This window comes from Bubalus bubalis, chromosome 6 (genome assembly GCF_019923935.1).
Source record: "Bubalus bubalis isolate 160015118507 breed Murrah chromosome 6, NDDB_SH_1, whole genome shotgun sequence".
In the NCBI taxonomy this organism is placed as follows: Eukaryota; Metazoa; Chordata; class Mammalia; order Artiodactyla; family Bovidae; genus Bubalus; species Bubalus bubalis.
The window spans coordinates 20,892,640-20,912,289 of NC_059162.1; the positions used below are offsets into that span (position 1 = coordinate 20,892,640).

Here is a 19,650-nt window from a genome sequence, read left to right on the forward strand (position 1 = left end):
CCCCATCCTATTTTATTTCACGGGGAGGTTTTCTTCCTTTTGACTCTTAAGGCTTTATTCCTTGCACAGTAGATTTACAATTAACTGTGTAGCTTTGTGAACTGTGTAGTATTGTCCTTAAATTTTTTTTCATTGCTTTTACATTTTCATGTGTTTGTTTTCTGCTAGAGGGTAGGATCTATCATTTTTAAATACTGCTTGTCTTCTTCCACAAGTGCTATCCCAGTGCCTGATAGAAAATAGCTCCTCAAAGTTTGTTGACTAATTGCCCAGACTGTAGAACACTAGAAAATCATGCAAGGATGGTAGATTCAGGTGCTCCCATGAGATTTTTTTTTCTCTTTTTCCTTTTTTTCCTTGCTCCTTTAACCTGGGTGCTTTTTAATTGCTCTTGATAATTACTGACCCAGTTAAAATGACTGTTAGAGATTTAAAAATCCTAAAAAAGGAGATAAAGTACTGCACTTGATACCTTCCCTTCAGCTGATGAATGTGTCTTTATGACCAAAATGATGAGGTTAGAATAAAGCTTTTTTAGCTTGGCTTGATGTACTGCTTTTCCAGTGTTTCAAACAAGGAAGGAGGTGGAAGTTGCATTCCAGAGATGAAAAAACGTGCTAAATTTCCTTCCATGTACCATCTGAATATTAATATATTTACTCATTTATTATTGAATCAGAGACCATTACCCATAAAAGCTATTCTTCCCTGCTTACTTTCACTCCCTGCTTTATGGGTGCATAGCTTTTAATTAAAGGCTACTTTACCAGCTTTTTCACATCTGGGTTTGTCCATAAGACAAAGTTCTGAGCCAATGAGATATGAATAAAAGTGATACATATTATTTCTAGTTTGTGCCCTAAAAATGAATAAATATATGCTGCCCTTTTACCCTCTCCTCTGGCTGGGTTGCAGTTATGATGGCAGGAACTACGTCAACCACTCTGGGCCCAGAAATGGAAGCCATGTGATGAGAATGGCAAACCTTTGCTACCAGCCCTGGACTATCACATGAGAGATGAATAAATCTGTATCTTGTTTAAATAAGCCATCGTTTTTTAAAATATTTGGTACAATAATTTAGGCTGCTTTGTGACCAATACATTGTCTGACTCTCCTGCTACCTTCTCAGAGTAAGTCCTATGAATGTAGGTATTTTCTTTTAGTCACTGCTCTATCCCTATCAGTTGAGTTCAGTCGTGCAGTTGTGTCCAACTCTTTGCGACCCCATGGACTGCAGCATACCAGGCTTCCCTGTCCATCACCAACTGCTGAAGCTTGCTCAAACTCAGGTCCATTGAGTTGGTGATGCCATGCAACCATCTCATCCTCTGTTCTCCCCTTCTCCTCCTGCCTTCAATCTTTCCCAGCATCAGGGTCTTTTCCAATGAGTCAGTTCTTCACATCAGGTGGCCAAAGTATTGGAGTTTCAGCTTCAGCATCAGTTCTTCCAATGAATATTCAGGACTGATTTCCTTTAGGATGAACTGGTTGGATCTCCTTGCAGTCCAAGGGACTCTCAAGAGTCTTCTCCAACACCACAGTTCAAAAGCATCAGTTCTTCGGTGCTCAGCTTTCTTTACAGTCAAACTCTCACATCCATACGTGACTACTGGAAAAACCATAGCTTTGACTAGACAGACATTTGTAGACAAAGTAATGTCTGTTTTTTAATATGCTGTCTAGGTTGGTCATGGCTTTTCTTTTAAGGAGCAAGCGTCTTTTAATTTCATGGCTGCAGTCACCATCTGCAGTGATTTTGGAGCCCAGAAAAATAAAGTCTCCCACTGTTTCCATTGTTTTCCATCTATTTGCCATGAAGTGATGGGACTGGATCCATGATCTTAGTTTTCTGAATGTTAAGTTTTAAGCCAACTTTTTCAACTCTCCTTTTTCACTTTCATCAAGATGTTCTTCAGTTCCTCTTCTCTTTCTGCCATAAGGGTGGTATCCTCTGCGTATCTGAGGTTATTGATATTTCTCCCGGCAATCTTGCATCCAGCTTGTGCTTCATCCAGCCTGGCATTTCACATGATGTACTTTGCATAGAAGTTAAATAAGCAGGGTGACAGTATACAGCCTTGACCTATTCCTCTCCCAATTTGGAACCAGTGTGTTGTTCCATGTCCTTTTCTAACTGCTGCTTCTTGTCCTGCATACAGACTTCTCAGGAGGCAGGTCAGGTAATCTGGTATTCCCATCTCTTTAAGAATTTTCCACAGTTTGTTGTGATCCACACAGTCAAAGGCTTTGGCATAGTCAATAAAGCAGAAGTAGACATTTTTCTGGAACTCTCTTGCTTTTTCAATGATCCAATGGATGTTGGCAATTTAATCGCTGGTTTCTCTGCCTTTTCTAAATCCAGCTTGAACATCTGGAAGTTCTTGGGTCTGTTGGAGCCTGGCTTGGAGAATTTTCAGCATTACTTTGCTAGTTAGTAATTAGTGTCAAATTACCCCAGGTTGCTGGGGTAGTTTGAGCATCCTTTATCATTGCCTTTCTTTGGGATTGGAATGAAAATGGACCTTTCCGGTCCTGTGGCCGGTTCCAGTCCTGTGGCCACTGCCACTGTTATCCCTATCTGCTCAAGCTGTATCTGGAATAGAGTGGGCGCTTGCAGTCCAAGGAGTGGCAAACAAGATGATGATAGTCCCCAAACCTCAATATTTCTTTTCTTTGACTGAGAGCTCATTGTACAATAACTATTTCAGGTGGTTTTACTAAACGGCAGCATAAGAATCTAGAGAGTATCATTATCAACCAATCCAAGGAACTTTGCTTTGAATGGTCAAAGCCAGAAACAGAGAGCAAAATAGGAGAACTAATTGAGCTTGAGCAGTTCTTGACCGGAAAAGGCAATGGCACCCCGCTCCAGTACTCTTGCCTGGAAAATCCCATGGACAGAGGAGCCTGGTGGGCTGCAGTCCATGGGGTCGCTAAGAGTCAGACATAACTGAGCAACTTCCCTTTCACTTTTCACTTTCATGCATTGGAGAAGGAAATGGCAACCCACTCCGATGTTCTTGCCTGGAGAATCCCAGGGACGGGGGAGCCTGGTGGGCTGCCATCTCTGGGGTCGCACAGAGTCGGACACGACTGAAGTGACTTAGCAGCAGCAGTTCTTTACCACTTTCCCTCAGAGGACCCAGACCAAGATGATAACTGGTCTTGGGACTGAGGTAGCACAAGGTACCCAGAAGAAGGAATTCCTGTGGCAAAAAAAATGGAGGATGCAGATTTGTGAAATGAAATAAAGAACAATTTCTCTCTGTTGTTTTACAGGGTCAAAGGCAATAATTTTAAATTGCCAGAAGGTAGGGGAAAATCCTTATCATTCTTTTTTTAATTAGTGTTTTTAACATTCAGGGGAAGACAAAATACCTAAAGCTATCAGCTTTATTTTTAGTTGTTCGCAGTGATGTTGGAGATTTGTGTAGGACTTAGTTTCCAGTTAGTGGGATTATCATTTTCAAATGCATGGAAGGAAAACTCTTTAGTCCAAGAGGGAATGTGAAACAGAGTTCAGACATACCACAACCCTTGACAAAGGTTGTTCAGTGTTCTTAACAAAATTTCCAACTCTAGGGTTGGGCCTTAAACCACTCAAATTTCTTTCTGGAGATTTAGATTTCATCTAGTTTAGTATGTCCACTTACGCTCCCTATTATAACATGGAGAATAATGAGCAGAAGAAAGTCACACTGATTAACTTGTATATATATCAACCATAAGACTACTTCCAGCAAGGGAGCATATCCTTGTTTAATAGGCTTTTCACTTTTCTCCCTGCTACAACATGAAAATCGAGTAAGAATGATTTTGCCTATGCAAGCTGTTTTGTAGGTGCCTTTCCTGTGATGTCTTTGTAAATGTTTGAATTTTTATTTTCATGATTTTTTCACATTAATATCAAGGAACTGGGCGACAGAAATTATTCTTAAATGAATTTTCTTCAGAAACAACAAGTATGCCTAGAGAACACAATTTTAGAATTAGCAGGAAAGTTAACCAAGGCAGAATTTGAATTTCAATTCTTAGACTAGAGAAAAAAAGTAAGAAATCTTTTCATTTGGCTAAAGGAACTTCATGGTATTTATGATTGTGGAATCTGTTTAGGCTGGAAGGGGCATAATAGATAAATCTTTCTGGATTAGTGCATGTAAATCATTTATAATGGGAAACAGTAAAGTCCCAACTATTATAAGAGTAAAACAAAACAAAGCAAAACAGCTGTGGCTATTTTTTCTGACAGGAGAAAATAGTAGTATGTACATGGATTACAAGCATGACTGAGTCTTTTAGATTGAGTTGTCAGATAACCATGTAACAGGGCCCCACAGCAGCACAGAGATGTCAAAGTGACAGTGTAGGATAATGTAGCCTTAAAATCTTCTGAGTATGCCATTGTACAGTGTTAGTAGAGTGCAATGTGCAACCCAAGTGTCATACATGGTGGTCCTGAGTAAAGAAAAGGAGACTTTCACAGAATTTGTATCTTCAGACTGCAAGTTTTCCATTAAATGCAGAGTATACAGAGATGAATTAAAAGTATCTTTATCCATAGACATGGTGATAAAATGTCAAAACACAAGAGTTAAGGAGAAAATTCCAGAAACAAAATTCTTTGCAAAGAAATAGAAATCAAGTTATGTCAGACTTCTCATTTGGACAACTTTGGTTATAAGAAGACAATAAATTGGTAGTTTTTTAAAATCTAGGGAAAATAATTTTGAAACTAAATTTCCATATCCAATGAAACTATCATCTAAGTGTGGATTGACTTTTCAGGCCCTCCCTGAAAGGATTTCTGGAATTGTATTCCTGCAAGAATAAGAAAAGATTCTAAGAGGAAGATATGAGATACCAGAAGGGGTCCATGTGGCAGTAAAATGTATTGCTAAGTCTAAGTTCTAAAAAATTTCTTTAAGGCTTAGAATACTTGCTGTTTATTCATCCATCTAATTTCATTATTGAATGTCTTTATTGAGAAATTAGAAATCAGGTGATAGGAGAGAGATGAAATAAATGAATCAGAAAAGGCTGAACTAACAAAGGAATATAACACATATACCAAATTACCTGTAATAAAATTTTAAAAAGAAATGTGCTATAAAAGATAGATACAAAGTGGTACAGTGGTAAAAGAATCTGTGTTTTGCCCAAAGTGTAAACTTTGGTCTCAGGTTCGAAGGATTTGTTAACAAAAGAAACTAACTGTCATACACAAGCAATTTCAATATTTAATAGAGAATTATCTAACTTACTTTCAATAAACAATCATTAAAAGGAAAGAGAAACAAAACAGCAGATACATAACCAAATTGGGTTTTTACCAACATCCAGACTCAAACGGCACTGGGAAGTCCCATGTAACAGCAGCAATCTGAAACCCCCAATTGGGACAAGGTCCTAGGCAGTGTCCACTCCACGGGTGAGTCTTCTAAATTGCAGTTTGGGGGTTCCTGCTTATAATCCCAGGCTGCAAACTGATAACATCATCCGTCTGTGAGCAAACTGCAGCTCTGGTGTCACGTTAATCTTGCACAATGCTGTATGTTTTATCTTGTGAGTGTTGATACTCTCTGGCCTGGGAGATTGGATCTCCAGAGCTCAGGAGAATTCCAAGATTCACTCCCTATCTTATCTCTGATGCTGCCCAGCTGCCTGGTAACAGCCAGTGTACATGCAGGCAGGCAAGTCAGGGACAAGTCAGAGGCATGCTCTGCTTTCTTTGTTTCCGAAGCCTGAAAAAGACTACTTCCCTAACAGTGCCTGCAATGCTGGAGACACAGGAGATGCAGGTTCAATCCCTGGATGTGGAAGATCCCCTGGAGTAGGAAAGGGCAACCCACTCCAGTCTTCTTGCCTGGAAAATCCCATGGACAGAGCATGGAGGGCTACAGTGTAGGGTTGAAAAGAGTTGCATGTGGGATCAATTGTGAGGTTAGAGGTACAGGTGACGCTGTTTGTGATATCCTGGGTCACACGAGAAGCGTTAACTTACTTTACCACCATGTTTGTATTGAAATCTCCCTCTATTTTGAGTACTGATTCAAGTTTGGATTTTAAGATTTTTGTTTAGGTAACTCTGATTACACAGTTTTTTACATTTATGGTCTCTCCTCCACATTTTGTCTACTATTTTAAAAAAACAAGAGTTCAAAACCATTAGTGACTTCAAATATAGATTCTTTTGGTCTGGATCCTAAAAATTAAAAAGAAAATCTGGACTTCAAATTCCAGATGATATTGACATGGTGGGGGGTGAGAATGAAGAGAAATAAAACAAGCTAACTAATATTTGTGTTATACTCAGGAGGAGGATATAGATTATTATTCTAGAAGTTAGAAAAGTGTAAGTGTAAATACACCTGTACATACAAAGTGTGTATGTATAAAAGTTGACTTATAAAAGTACTAAATATTTCATATTCAGAAAAGCAGAAATTCATTAAGCAGTGATCAAACCAGTCAATCCTAAAGGAAATCAACCCTGAATATTCCCTGGAAGGACTGATGCTAAAGGTGAAGCTCCAATACTTTGGCCACCTGATGTGAGGAGCCGACTCATTGGAAAAGACCCTGATGCTGGGAAAGATTGAGGGCAGGAAGAGAAGGGGGCGACAGAGGATGCAATGGTTGGATGGCATCACTGATTCAATGGAAAAGAGTTTGAGCAAATTCTGGGAGTCAGTGAAGGATAGAGAAGTCTGGCATGCTGCAATTCACAGGGTTGCAACGAGTCAGACAGGACTTAGCAACTGACAACAACAACAAGAACTGTTTGCACTTGAAAGGTGACTATAGGAAGAAAACTTCCAGTCGAATATGAAGCCCATTTGCTAATTGTGTATGTGTGGCGGGGGGTTGGGGGGGGACAAAGCTTTTAAATTATACAATGTAAAAAAAAATTGTTTGCATCTAACACAGGTACACACACATGCATATCTTCATGAGTGCATACACAAAGATTTAAAATAAGTCAACAATCAAGTGTTAATTATGTTAGCATAGATACATCTTTCTCAGGAATTAAGACTAAATCAACAAAAACTTATTTGAAGATACAGAGGATTTGAAGAACATAGTTAACAAGATCAATCATAAGTGTACTATACCTGCACCATTTTTATCCAACAGAGTACATTATATTGAAATTCACATGCAAAACTGATTAGAAACTGACCATGTGTGAGATGACAAATGAAAACTCAACAAGTGCTGAAAAAACTGAAGCCATACAAGATATATTTGCTAATCATAATGCAATGAAATAACTAAAAATACTATCCTTGATCTATACTGTTGGGGAAAAGCACGTCCGTCTAGTCAAGGCTATGGTTTTTCCTGTGGTCATGTATGGATGTGAGAGTTGGACTGTGAAGAAGGCTGAGCGCCGAAGAATTGATGCTTTTGAACTGTAGTGTTGGAGAAGACTCTTTGAGAGTCCCTTGGACTGCAAGGAGATCCAACCAGTCCATTCTGAAGGAGATCAGCCGTGGGATTTCTTTGGAAGGAATGATGCTAAAGTTGAAACTCCAGTACTTTGGACACCTTATGTGAAGAGTTGACTCATTGGGAAAGACCCTGATGCGGGGAGGAATTGGGGGCAGGAGGAGAAGGGGACGACAGAGGATGAGATGGCTGGATGGCATCACGGACTCGATGGACATGAGTTTTGAGTGAACTCCAGGAGTTGGTGATGGACAGGGAGGCCTGGCGTGCTGCAATTTGTGGGGTTGCAAAGAGTCGGACACGACTGAGCGACTGAACTGAACTGAACTGAAAGAAGATATCAAAATAAAAATTATATACTCCTTAGAAATAAAGTGAACATTACATTTTAAAACCTATATGAAGAGGTCAGAGGAAAATTCATAGCTTTAAAATGCATTTATGAGAAAATAAGAACTATTAAAAACAATGAATTAAAGCTATTAAAAGCTAATAAAGGAATAATAAAACCTGAGGAAAGCAGAAAAAATAAACTAGGATAGAAATCAATGGAACAGACTTCCCCACTCCCCCAAAACAATTAAAATCATAATCTGGTTCTTTGAAAGAAAATTTAAAGTTACTCCTTTAGTAAATTTAAGTTTGAAAAAAAAAGTACATAACTATCAGCAACATTAGATACAGAAGTATTAAAATGGTATGTATATTTTGGTACAGAGATTCCTTCTCAGACTAGTAACCTCCCGGTGTTCTGAAGCGGGCCTGGACTCGAGCAGAAGTTCCCGTGATCCCCAAATGAGTTTAGGGCCCTCCCTACAGGCTGGAAGGTGAAAAACAACTCTTCTCCACACCTGGTTGCCTGTTCAGCTCCATAACTGTGCTTAGGTCTAGCCCTGGGGAATATAAGATAAGGGCCCAAGGGCTTCTCAGATGAAGCCTTGGTAAATCCAGCTGGCCCTGGGTGTTGTCCCTGCTGAGACTGAAAGCGAGGAAAAAAAACCCCAACCTCCCTCCTCTCTCCCAGCCAGCTGCATCAGTTCCCCTCTGGGGCCTTGTTCTCAGTCCCGGAAATGTCTTCCGGAATAGACAGGCCTTGGACCCTTGAGGGAGAAGCTCCACAGTTCCCAAAAGTATTTCAGAGCAGCCTGTGAAAAGCCTGGGGGCTCCCTGCCCAGCAGCCTGCACACTCTGCCGGCCGAGGGTCCCTTCCTGGCTCTTGATGGTGACAGAACCAGCAGGGAAGTCATCAGTGCTCTACTGGACAGCCGCCTCGTACTCTCCACCTGCTCCCTCCCTGCTGCTGCCGCCGATTCCAGCCGCCTTTTTCTTTAGGTCTCGCCAGATGGCTAGCGCTCCTCCCCTTCCGGTGACCCCCGGACCAGGTTTCAGCCGAGGCCGCGGCCGCCGGCAAACTCCTGCGTGTCCCGCGCCTCCTGGCAACCCCCGCGCCGGACGGCGGCCGGGAGTGCAACCGGAACAGGCGGCCCGGGGTTGGCGCCGCCGTTGCCGGCCCAAGAGCGGGACAAAGCCGTCCCTGTCTGCCGACCCGACCAGAGCTAATTTTTTGCACTTGCTGGCTCTGGGGAAGCAAATATTTGTCATGGGACTTTGGGGAGAGGTTGCAGAAAGCGTGCACCCTGCTAGCCTCTGCGCCGCCGGATCCCCGAGCCCTGGCCCCAGTCCCTGGCGAGCTAAGATCGCAATGTGCACAGGAGATCACAGGATGGCGCCAGCGGTCTTCCGAGGGATACCGTCGGAGCACGAAGAAGATTCCGCGTCATTCCCAGAGCTACTGCTTTGGTCTGTCCTTCCGCTAGCCCGGTTCTAGTAAGTAAGTGTGGAGCTAAAAAAAATGTTTTAATGACCGTTAGTGTAGCAGTTTTACAGTGGAATCTACTAACACCAGTTAGAAACAGAAATGATTGCAGATTTGCAACCGAGTGAAAATATGAATATGGATTTACAGTATCTAGTACAGTGATGATTGCACATCCATGTGCCCCATGCACAGTGAGACCCATCAATACTAAACATGAGTCTGGAACAGAGAAGGGTTTATTACAGATTCATACAAGCAGATGGGTGGCTCATGTCCTAAGAACCCCAAAGTTACTGAAAGCTTTCAGCATGTCCCTTTAAAATCAAAAAGTGAGGGATGGGCATGGTTAGCTGTTGCAGACTTCTGGGTGTCAGATCCTTTGTTCTCAAGGTCAGGTCATGGTCAGGTAATGATGTTCCTGTAACTCTCTACCAGATGAATGTTATTCTCTGTCCTGATAAGAAAGGGCAAGGTCCCAAGGCACACCTTTCACCGTCCAAGGTCCCAGTCCTGGTTGAGAGGAAGCAGATCTCAGTTGGCAGCTCCTTCAGGTACAGGTTTCCAAGGCCTGCCCTGCTATCATCCCTGAGGGAGCCAGGCATCCAACCCAAGTGGCCCTCAGTCTCCTCAGGCCGTCTAAATGGGGAGACCAGGTCTCACAGACTATGACTCATATAGATGGCCACTGCTAGTGGGTCACAGAGACAGGGATGGGGAAGAGGTTCACTGCTTCTCAAGTCCTGGGCCTTGGCTAGTGGAGGCCTTGCTCCCTGGGCCCTCCGGCTCATCTGCTGGTCCAAGGCTGGGTAAACTGGAAGGCCTCCAGGAGAAGGCCTGCAATCTGCCTCTTACCTCACTCTCTACCTGATGACCACCACCCCACAGACCCTTGACTGAATTACTTCCCCAGTGGTCCCGCATTGACAGTTACCGGTGGGCAGGGTCCAGCTCAGCGCTGACCAATAGCTTAGCAGGACACTATATGTTGCTCATTGACAGCTGGTTGCTTGTGGGCAGGGCCGGAGCTTGAGGCACTGAGCAATGGCTGAACAAGACCTGTTGCCTAGTAACAGGGTGCAAAGTAATGAGGCACAGCAATGCTAGGTGTTAAGGGCTGTGCTCATCCTGCTCTGTTGCAATTCCCCCCTTTTCTTTGATAATCCTTAATCTTGAGGATAACACGTGGATATGTCAGGAGGAAACCACTGAAGTGTAGTGCTGAAGCTGATGGTCAATAGGAAATTGGGTCAATTAGATCAATAGGAAATTGATCTAAGCCTTAGGAATGACTGCCCTTCTAAAGTAAAAAGACCAGCATCTGATGTCAGGTTTGCAGTTCCAAACATACCATGCTGTTAGTCACTGCAAGATTGATTCCTAGTCCAATATTTGTCTTTTTTCTATTATAAATATTATAAATGCAGAAAATGTGAAAGAAGAAAACAAAATAATTCACCAAAGAAAGTCAGTATTAAAATGTGGAGAATTTCCCTCTTGTCATTTTTCTATGCACATTTTAGCATAATTATGTTTGTGTGTTATATGTAAAGATTTTACAGTCTGGTTTTTTTTTTTTCAGTTTAAAGTGATAGTATAGTATTTCTCCATGTTTTTTTTTTTTTTTTTTTTTTGCAGGTTATCCACATATATTAGCAAAATCCATTTACCTAAGTTTAATCTAATTTCAGCCTGACCATGCATAAAACTCCTCATGTGTTTTTTACTCAGCACATATGTCCTACTTTCCTATTATATACTGATAATTTTTTCCTTTATTCTTAGTAACTTTAATTACACATTTAGATCAGAATCCTCAACTCTTAAACACCTTAATTTTTAGTGAAAACCAAGAGGCAAGTAATTGTGAACTGTTTGTCATACCAGCATTTTCTGATTGGAAACTTATGGACTGTAGCCCTCCAGGCAAGAATACTAGAGTGGGTTTCCATGCCCTCCTCCAGGGGATCTTCCCAACCCAGGGATTAAATCCAAGTCTTCCACACTGCAGACAGTTTCTTTACTGTCTTATTTGACCTCCAATAAATCTAGGTACATTTAGCAAGACAACAAACTTAAGCTAGTTTCAATACCAGGTATCAATTCAGTACTGAATATTTTTCCCAGATCATGATGATATGAAATTCATTTTGGCCAAGTTTCTAAATATTAGAAAGTATTTAATTTGTAAGCGCTTACTTTTGAGTCAGTTAAATAGAAATCATTTACAAATTAACTCAGAAGTATTATAACCAAAAAATGGTCCAATTCTGGAGAATGCAGCTGAATAAGCTGTATTCAGGAAACAAATTTGAGTTTCCCATAGCTGGCACATTTACACACAAAAGAAACACAAACACACACAAAAAAACAAAAATGTAATCCCTGCAGGACAAAAACAAAAGGGTGAAGTTCAACAACTTCCTCAACTTTTTCAAACCAAGATTCCTCTTATTAATAACAAACAAATTTCATGCAAATTGAAAGACAGGAGATCATGACTGCATGTGTCATGGCAATTCACCCGACAAACACAAAACCAGAAATAAAAGTAGGAATAAGTTAACTTTATTTAGTTAACTTCATGCTTTCTCTTAGAAGTATTTTTTATTTTCTTAGTGTCAGAATTCTGAAAAAAGTATTTCATCAAGCCAGCTTTCTCCAACTGCATATACAAAAAAGGGCCAGTTTTGGAATTTAAAAAGTTTCATCTTGACCAATTCTTCCCCTGCTCCAGAGTCTAAAGAATATAGTGGCCATGCAGTGTAAAAAAAATTTTTTTAACCCTAGAGGGGGACTATAAGATGGAATAGAGCTCTGATTATTATCAAATACCAGGTGTTATCAAATACCAAACAAACAAATGCAGTGCAAAATGGTCTCTAAGATTCACAGTTCCCTAGCACCAAAAAAATGAGACTTCCACCCATTGCAAAGGGAATATCCCAACCAATGTTCCACCACAGGCGAAACCCAGCTCAATAGGGAAGGGTACCTGATGTCATCACATGCTAGCTCCATTATTCAAAGACATCTCAACTAACCAGTGAAAATCCTGATTCACAAACATACAACATGCAAATAACAAATGTGGTCCCACGCACAGAAGGACAAACCAGAGTGGCCCAACCCAAAATGATACACACAAAAACACAAACAACAAAGAAGCTGCAGTCACACAGACAGATAATTAGAGAAAGTGAGTCTAAAATTCCACTTCCACTACCAGAGGTCTCCAGAGTAGCCCAGCTCTCAAAAGAGAACAGACCCAAAATGGCTGACTTCCTGCAAAAAGTCACCCAAATGGAGTGGACAGAATTCCTAGCTTATGCAAGCTTGAGTGACTTACTCCAGGTGACACCAAAGGTGGACCATAGCTCTGGATGTTTCTTTGCTTCAAACAGCCTTGTGCCTTGGGGCAGCTGGTGCCTGTAAGGGAGAGTCCCTTCCATTTCCCCAGAGCAAAATGAACTCCAGCAGCTGCTGAGTACTTGGGAAGGGGCTGCCCCTGGCCAGGGTCAACCCGCCATGGGCACAGGCGTCCTGCCCCAGTCACCCTAAATTGTTACTGAAATCTCACATCCGTGTGCCCGATGCACAGTGAGGCCCATCAGTACTAAACATGAGTCTGGGACAGAGAAGGGTTTAAAATACCAATTTGCCTTCAACTTCTCCAAGGGCTCAGTGGTAAAGAATCCACCTGCAATGCAGGAGACCAGGGTTCGATCCCTGGGTTGGGAAGGTTGCCTGGAGAAGGGCAGGGCAGCCCACTCCAGTAGTCTTGCCTGGAGAATCCCATGGACAGAGGAGCCTGGTGGGCTACATCCATGGGGTTGCAGAGTTGCACACGACTGAAGACACGCTACACACTTGTTTTACTTGAAGCTATAATGTTGAATCTGTTAGAAGTAAAAGACTTTTCAAGTTTTTAAAATCATGCTGCCTGTTCAACTAAGAAACAAGACTGAGTCATGATGAATGAAGATCAACCCCTTCTTCCCTTTACTGAGATGAGGCAGGGAGACATGAAATTAGTTGGTATTTCCCAGCATGCTTTTGGCATAGCTTAAATACTCTGTGATTGCATTTATGCTGTTGTCACAATATTTCCAGCTCCTTGTTTTTGCTTACTTGAGGATTTCACATCCTCTTTGTGGCTGGGGGTAACACTAAGTTCTGACCCAAGCATTGGAAGTTGAAGTGTTGGTTGTGACTTCTGGGCTAGAGCGTTTAATTCCTGGTTTGAGATGTTCCAGAACTCTTTTTCATTCTGGCACAGACAACTGGCCTTCTCCCTCCCTCTCAGCTGACCCTGGAGTAAATATGAACAACAACACTTTATTGGTGTAAGGTGCTGGGATTTTGGAGTTGTTTAAACCCCCAAACAACGTGTTATAGATTCGCATACAGCCTAATTCATAGATGACTAGGTTAGGTATGGGCTGTGCGTGTTTGTTGTCCCAGATGAGATAATTTGCTGTTGTTATCAGGTAGTAAAGAATTCATCTGCCAGTGCAGGAGATGCAAGAGATTTGGGTTTCATCTCTGAGTTTGGGAAGATCCCCTTGGGTAGGAAATGGCAACCCGCTCCAGTATTCTTGCCTGGAAAACTCTGTGGACAGAGGAGCCTAGTGGGTTACAGTCCATGGGGTCACAGGGTCAGACACAGCTGAGTGACTAAGCATGCACAAGGTTGTTATCAAATATTTCTTACTTACACTTTCTTTGCCTTGCTCTCAGAGGACTTTTGCCGCAGAGCCGAGCCTTTTTTTTTTTTTTTAATAATAATGCAAGGAAGCAAGATCTTCAAATAAAAATTGTTGTGAAATCTGCCCTACCTCTCTACAGTATACTAGGATTCAAAACATCTCAACATGGGCCCACAGTGGTTTTGAATACCTGACTTGGCACCTAACTCCCATAAGTATAAGACAGAGAAAGATGAAAATTACCTCTGGTTTGTATAATAGTTCTTTTGTCTCTTTGGAATCCCTGGGGTAGTGCATCATGATTTGGGATGGGTGAGAGCTACCCATCTTTCACCCGCTTTTCTTTTGTAAACTAGGAGAAGGATGAATGGGAAAGAAGACTTTTAAAAGGATGAACCAGCTTCAGCATTTACAGCAGGCATGTTCTTAGGCTGCACGAATGTAATGAAAGGGTGCGTGTGGAAATTGATGATTAGGGGATGAGTTTCTTAAACTATCATTGCCAAGGTACCTGTTAGGATATCTTTATATATCCCTGTGAGTTCGTACAGCCTTCAAGGACACCTATGCTGGTGAGTGAAGCAATCCATATGTATGATAATAGGGAGCGGTGGTGACTATAGAAAGTAAAATGCTGTACGGTGCTTGTTTTACCCGTATTGAAGAAAATCATATTGACCCATTTCTTGATTCTGCAAATAAAATTAGTAGGCTTACATTTCTTTTTAATTAATTTATTTTTGGCTGCACTGGGTCTTCGTTGCTTTGCAAGGGCTTTCTCTAATTGTGGTGAGTAGGGGCTACTCTTCCCATACAGTGCGAAAGCGTCTCATTGTGGTGGCTTTTCTTGTTGCAGGGCACAGGTTCTAGGCGCACGGGTTTCGGTTGTTGCAGCCCGTTAGCTCATTAGTTGCGGCTCCTGGGCTCTAGAGCACAAGCTCAATAATCGTGGCACTGGGGTTTAAATGCTCCGCAGCATGTAGAATCCATGACCAGGGATCAAACCCATGTCCCCTGCATTGGCAGGAGGATTCTTATCCACTGCTCCACCAGGGAAGTCCCCAGGCTTGCATTTTGTATCTAATATTAACTAGTGAAATTCTAAACCCTGACTAAAATGCAAGCCTGTGTAACTCATAAAAGTATAATCAGAAAAAAAAAATGAAAATATTCTCTTGCTTACAGCTAGAGGGAGAGACAACATTTTTGCTTCATAAGACAGCTCAAAAAATTCAATTTGAGAAGGTGTTAAACCAAAAACATTCACAGGAATATCAAGCTTATTCTCCTGTCCAAAATGGAGGTGTGGTGCAATTATTTTTAATGTTTTGTTCTCTGTTACAAGAAGTGTGTCCCTAAACATGTTATTTGAATGTCTTATGAGACTCCGGAGGCTTTACAATTGTTGTAGTGACTTACAAACTACTCAGGTTGGACTTTCTGGAAGCAGAGGCTGAGACAGTGTTTGGGGTGAAGTGAAGTGAAGTTGCTCAGTTGTGTCCAACTCTTTGCGACCCCATGGACTGTAGCCTACCAGGCTTCCTCCTTCCAGGGGATTTTCCAGGCAATAGTACTGGAGTGGGGTGCCATTTCCTTCTCCAGGGGATCTTCCCGACCCAGGGATCGAACCTGGGTCTCCCGCATTGTACACAGATGCTTTACCATCTGCGCCACCAACAAGATGATTATTAGGGATGAACCCTTATGAAAGGGAGAATGAGGACATAGGATTGGGCAGAAGAAGAAATCAGATTGTAGTGTAGGCTTTGATGGACCCTCCAAGGAGCTCTGGAGCAAGTGCTGCTCCTAATAAGTTATTTGAAAAAGGCCAGGTGCAGTGGTGTGTATATTATGCCAACATTTGCTTACAAAGGGAGATAGAAGAAAGAATGCCTTCTTTCATTTGCCTATGAAAGCATAAAAATCTCTGAGATGACAGAAAACAACCAATAGAAATTATCTTTGGAAAGGATATTAGAAGGTGCTTTGGAGTAAGTGTTCATGTTTCTTCCCAAATTCGTATGTTGAAATCTTATTCCCAATGTGATGGATGGTATTAGGAGGTGAGGGGTGTTAGGCCGTGGTATTAGGCTGTGGGTGGTATTAGGGGTGTTAGGCTGATGGTATGAGGCCAGGGGTGAGGGGTGATTGAGTCATGATGGTGGAGTCCTCATGGGTGGTTATTTAGTGCCCTTATGAAAGAGACCCCAGACAGCTCCCTCACCCCTCTGCATATGAGGACACAGAAAGAAGATAGTCATCTATAGATCAGGATTTGGGCTCTTCAGTTCAGTTCCGTCGCTTAGTCGTGTCTGACTCTTTGTGACCCTATGAACTGTAGCACGCCAGGGCTCCCTGTCCATCACCAACTCCCGGAGTCCACCCAAACCCATGTCCATCGAGTTGATGATGCCATCCAACCATCTCATCCTCTGTCATCCCCTTTTCCTCCTGCCCTCAATCTTTCCCAGCATCAGAGTCTTTTCAAATGAGTCAGCTCTTCACATCAGGTGGCCAAAGTATTGGAGTTTCAGCTTCAACATCAGTCCTTCCAATGAACACCCAGGACTGATGTCTTTTAGGATGGACTGGTTGGATCTCCTTGCAGTCCAGGGGACGCTCAAGAGTCTTCTCCATCACCACAGTTCAAAAGTATCAATTCATCGGCGCTTAGCTTTCTTTGTAGTCCAACTCTTACATCCATACATGACTACTGCGTTGGTGGTATAGTGGTTAGCATAGCTGCCTTCCATACACGACTACTGGAAAAACCATAGCCTTGACTAGACGGACCTTTCTTGGCAAAGTAATGTCTGCTTTTTAATATGCTGTGTAGGTTGGTCATAACTTTCCTTCAAAGGAGTAAGCATCTTTTAATTTCATGGTTGCAGTCACCATCTGCAGTGATTTTGGAGCCCAGAAAAATAAAGTCTGCCACTGTTTCCACTGTTTCCCCATTTATCTGCCATGAAGTGATGGGACCTGATGCCATGATCTTAGTTGTCTGAATGTCGAGCTTTAAGCCAACTTTTTCAATCTCCTCTTTCACTTTCATCAAGAGGCTTTTTAGTTCCTCTTCACTTTCTGCCATAAGGGTGGTGTCATCTGCATATCTGAGGTTATTGATATTTATCCTGGCAATCTTAATTCCGGCTTGTGTTTCCTCCAGCCCAGCGTTTCTCATGATGTACTCTGCATATAAGTTAAATAAGCAGGGTGACACTATATAGCCTTGACGTACTCCTTTTCCTATTTGGAACCAGCCTGTTGTTCCATGTCGAGCTCTAACTGTTGCTTCCTGACCTGCATACAGGTTTTTCAAGAGGCAGGTCAGGTGGTCTGGTATTTTCATCTCTTTCAGAATTTTCCACAGTTTATTGTGATCCACATAGTCAAAGGCTTTGGCATAGTCAGTAAAGCAGAAATATATGTTTTTCTGGAACTCTCTTGTTTTTTTGATGATCCAGCGGATGTTGGCAATTTGATCTCTGGTTCCTTTGCCTTTTCTAAAATCAGCTTGAACATCTGGAAGTTCACAGTTCACATATTGCTGAAGCCTGGCTTGGAGAATTTTAAGCATTACTTTACTAGCGTGTGAGATGAGTGCAATTGTGTGGTAGTTTGAGCATTCTTTGGCGTTGCCTTTCTTTGGGATTGGAATGAAAACTGGCCTTTTCCAGTCCTGTGGCCACTGCTGAGTTTTCCATATTTGCTGGTATATTGAGTGCAGCACTTTCACAGAGTCATCTTTCAGGATTTGAAATAGCTCAACTGGAATTCCATCACCTCCACTAGCTTTGTTTGTAGTGATGCTTTCTAAGGCCCACTTCACATTCCAGGATATCTGGCTCTAGGTGAGTGATCACACCATCGTGATTATCTGGGTCATGAAGATCTTTTTTGTACAGTTCTTCTGTGTATTCTTGCCACCTCTTCTTAATATCTTCTGCTTCTGTTAGGTCCCTACCATTTCTGTCCTTTATTGAGCCCATCTTTGCATGAAATGTTCCCTTGGTATCTCTGATTTTCTTGAAGAAATCTCTAGTCTTTCCCATTCTATTGTTTTCCTCTATTTCTTTGCATTGATCACTGAGGAAGGCTTGCTTATCTCTCCCTGCTATTCTTTGGAACTCTGCATTCAAATGGGTATATCTTTCCTTTTCTCCTTTGCTTTTCGCTTTTTGTCTTTCCATAGCTATTCGTAAGGCCTCCTCAGACAGCCATTTTGCTGTTTTACATTTCTTTTTCTTGGGGATGGTCTTGATTCCTGTCTCCTGTACAATGTCATGAACCTCCATCCACAGTTCATCATGCAGTCCGTCTATCAGATCTAGTCCCTTTAATCTATTTCTCACTTCCACTGTATAATCGTAAGGGATTTGATTTAGGTCATACTGACTGGTCTGTTGGTTTTCTCCACTTTCTTCAATTTCAGTCTGAATTTGGCAATAAGGAGTTCATGATCCACGCCACAGTCAGCTCCCGGTCTTGTTTTTGCTGACTGTATAGAGCTTCTCCATCTTTGGCTGCAAAGAATATAATCAATCTGATTTTGGTGTCAACAATCAATCTGTAAGCACCTTGATCTTGGATTTCCCAGCCTCCTGATCTATGAGAAATAAATTCTGCTGTCTACAAGCGACCCAGCCTATGGTATTCTTTTATAATAGCACAAACAGACGAAGACAAAGGGCTTGGAGTCTGAGATGGAAGGAGATTTTTGTACATTTTGGATTTGAGTATATATTCAAAAACAAAAAAAAATTATTATAAATAGATAATGTGATACTAAATATTCAATAAATAGTCTTAGCTATTCTGAAAAAAGCATTGGGTTAAAAACATGTAAGACTTTGATTTGTCCGGATGATATTAAATTCTGAAAGATTTAAGTAAAATTACTAGAATTTTTGTTTTTATAGGTGGTAAAAGACCACTTTGGTTTGTTTACCAAGATACATCTGATTATAAATCTTGAACATGTACCCATGCATTAAGTTATTATTAGTTGACAAGATGGTGGCCAAATGAATTTGTTGCACATGATCTGGAGCCTAAACTTGGTTTCCAATGCACTTTCTGAAGGGAATTGGTAAAACATACTTCCTATATCCTCCAGTAAGTAAAAGCTGATGTCAGCTTTTACAGAAGCACTTCTGGGTGTCCCTGGATGCTAATACACACAGCAGAGGAACCTTTAAGAATCAGAGGCATTTTGGAGAACTGCCTACAGGAAACATCTCAAGTGTACAGAGGGGCATGAGACTGAGGTGGTAGCACACAAACCACAGGAAACAGAATGGCTCCTTTCCAGTGATCATGCATGCTCCAGAGGCCAGAGTCAGCAACCATCTCTTGACTTTTTTCAGCTGTGCCTCTCCCTGCTAACTGAAAACTGGTGTGAAGATTCAAGTTGATCAGTGTGTTTGTCTTTGTGTCTGAAACAAATTGGATTTAGTGATTCAAAATATGAGACCATGAGGTCAAGTTTCCCTGTGGGTGCCTGTTGATTTGTCTCTAGAGCAGACCTAGAGAATCTTTCACTTTCCTTCCCATGGTTGCCTGGTCCCCTCATACATAGGCTTTAACCAAAGGTGGAGGATGATGAACAAAGAAGGGATCTAGGTCCTGTGGGCCTCTCTCTCCAGTAGGAGCCAGTGATTTCTGTAT

At 41.7% G+C, this 19,650-nt stretch overlaps 2 protein-coding genes across 6 annotated transcripts in view; both read left to right on the forward strand.

Annotated features, from left to right (window-relative positions):
* Window positions 1–19,650, forward strand: part of LOC102411450 (histone H2B type 2-F) — a 36,359-nt gene that overhangs the window by 3,341 nt on the left and 13,368 nt on the right. Inside the window, exon 2 of one of the 4 annotated variants that reach the window (XM_044944443.2) lies at window positions 7,141–7,398. The exons of 2 other annotated variants lie outside the window; for them this stretch is intronic. In XM_044944443.2, coding sequence (XP_044800378.1) covers window positions 7,141–7,174 — 34 coding nt within the window. In that variant the 3' untranslated portion in view covers window positions 7,175–7,398. Of the gene's footprint in view, window positions 1–6,930; window positions 7,087–7,140; window positions 7,399–19,650 lie in introns of those variants that run through there. One more of the 4 variants, XM_044944442.2, reaches the window with a different exon arrangement.
* The window catches only part of LOC123465891 (myomegalin), a 66,351-nt gene continuing 55,271 nt past the window's right edge, over window positions 8,571–19,650 (forward strand). The window contains exon 1 of one of the 2 annotated variants that reach the window (XM_045166037.1): window positions 8,571–9,286. The gene's annotated coding sequence lies outside the window, so the exon portion shown is untranslated. The remainder of the gene's footprint in view (window positions 9,287–19,650) is intronic. The other variant, XM_045166040.1, reaches the window with a different exon arrangement.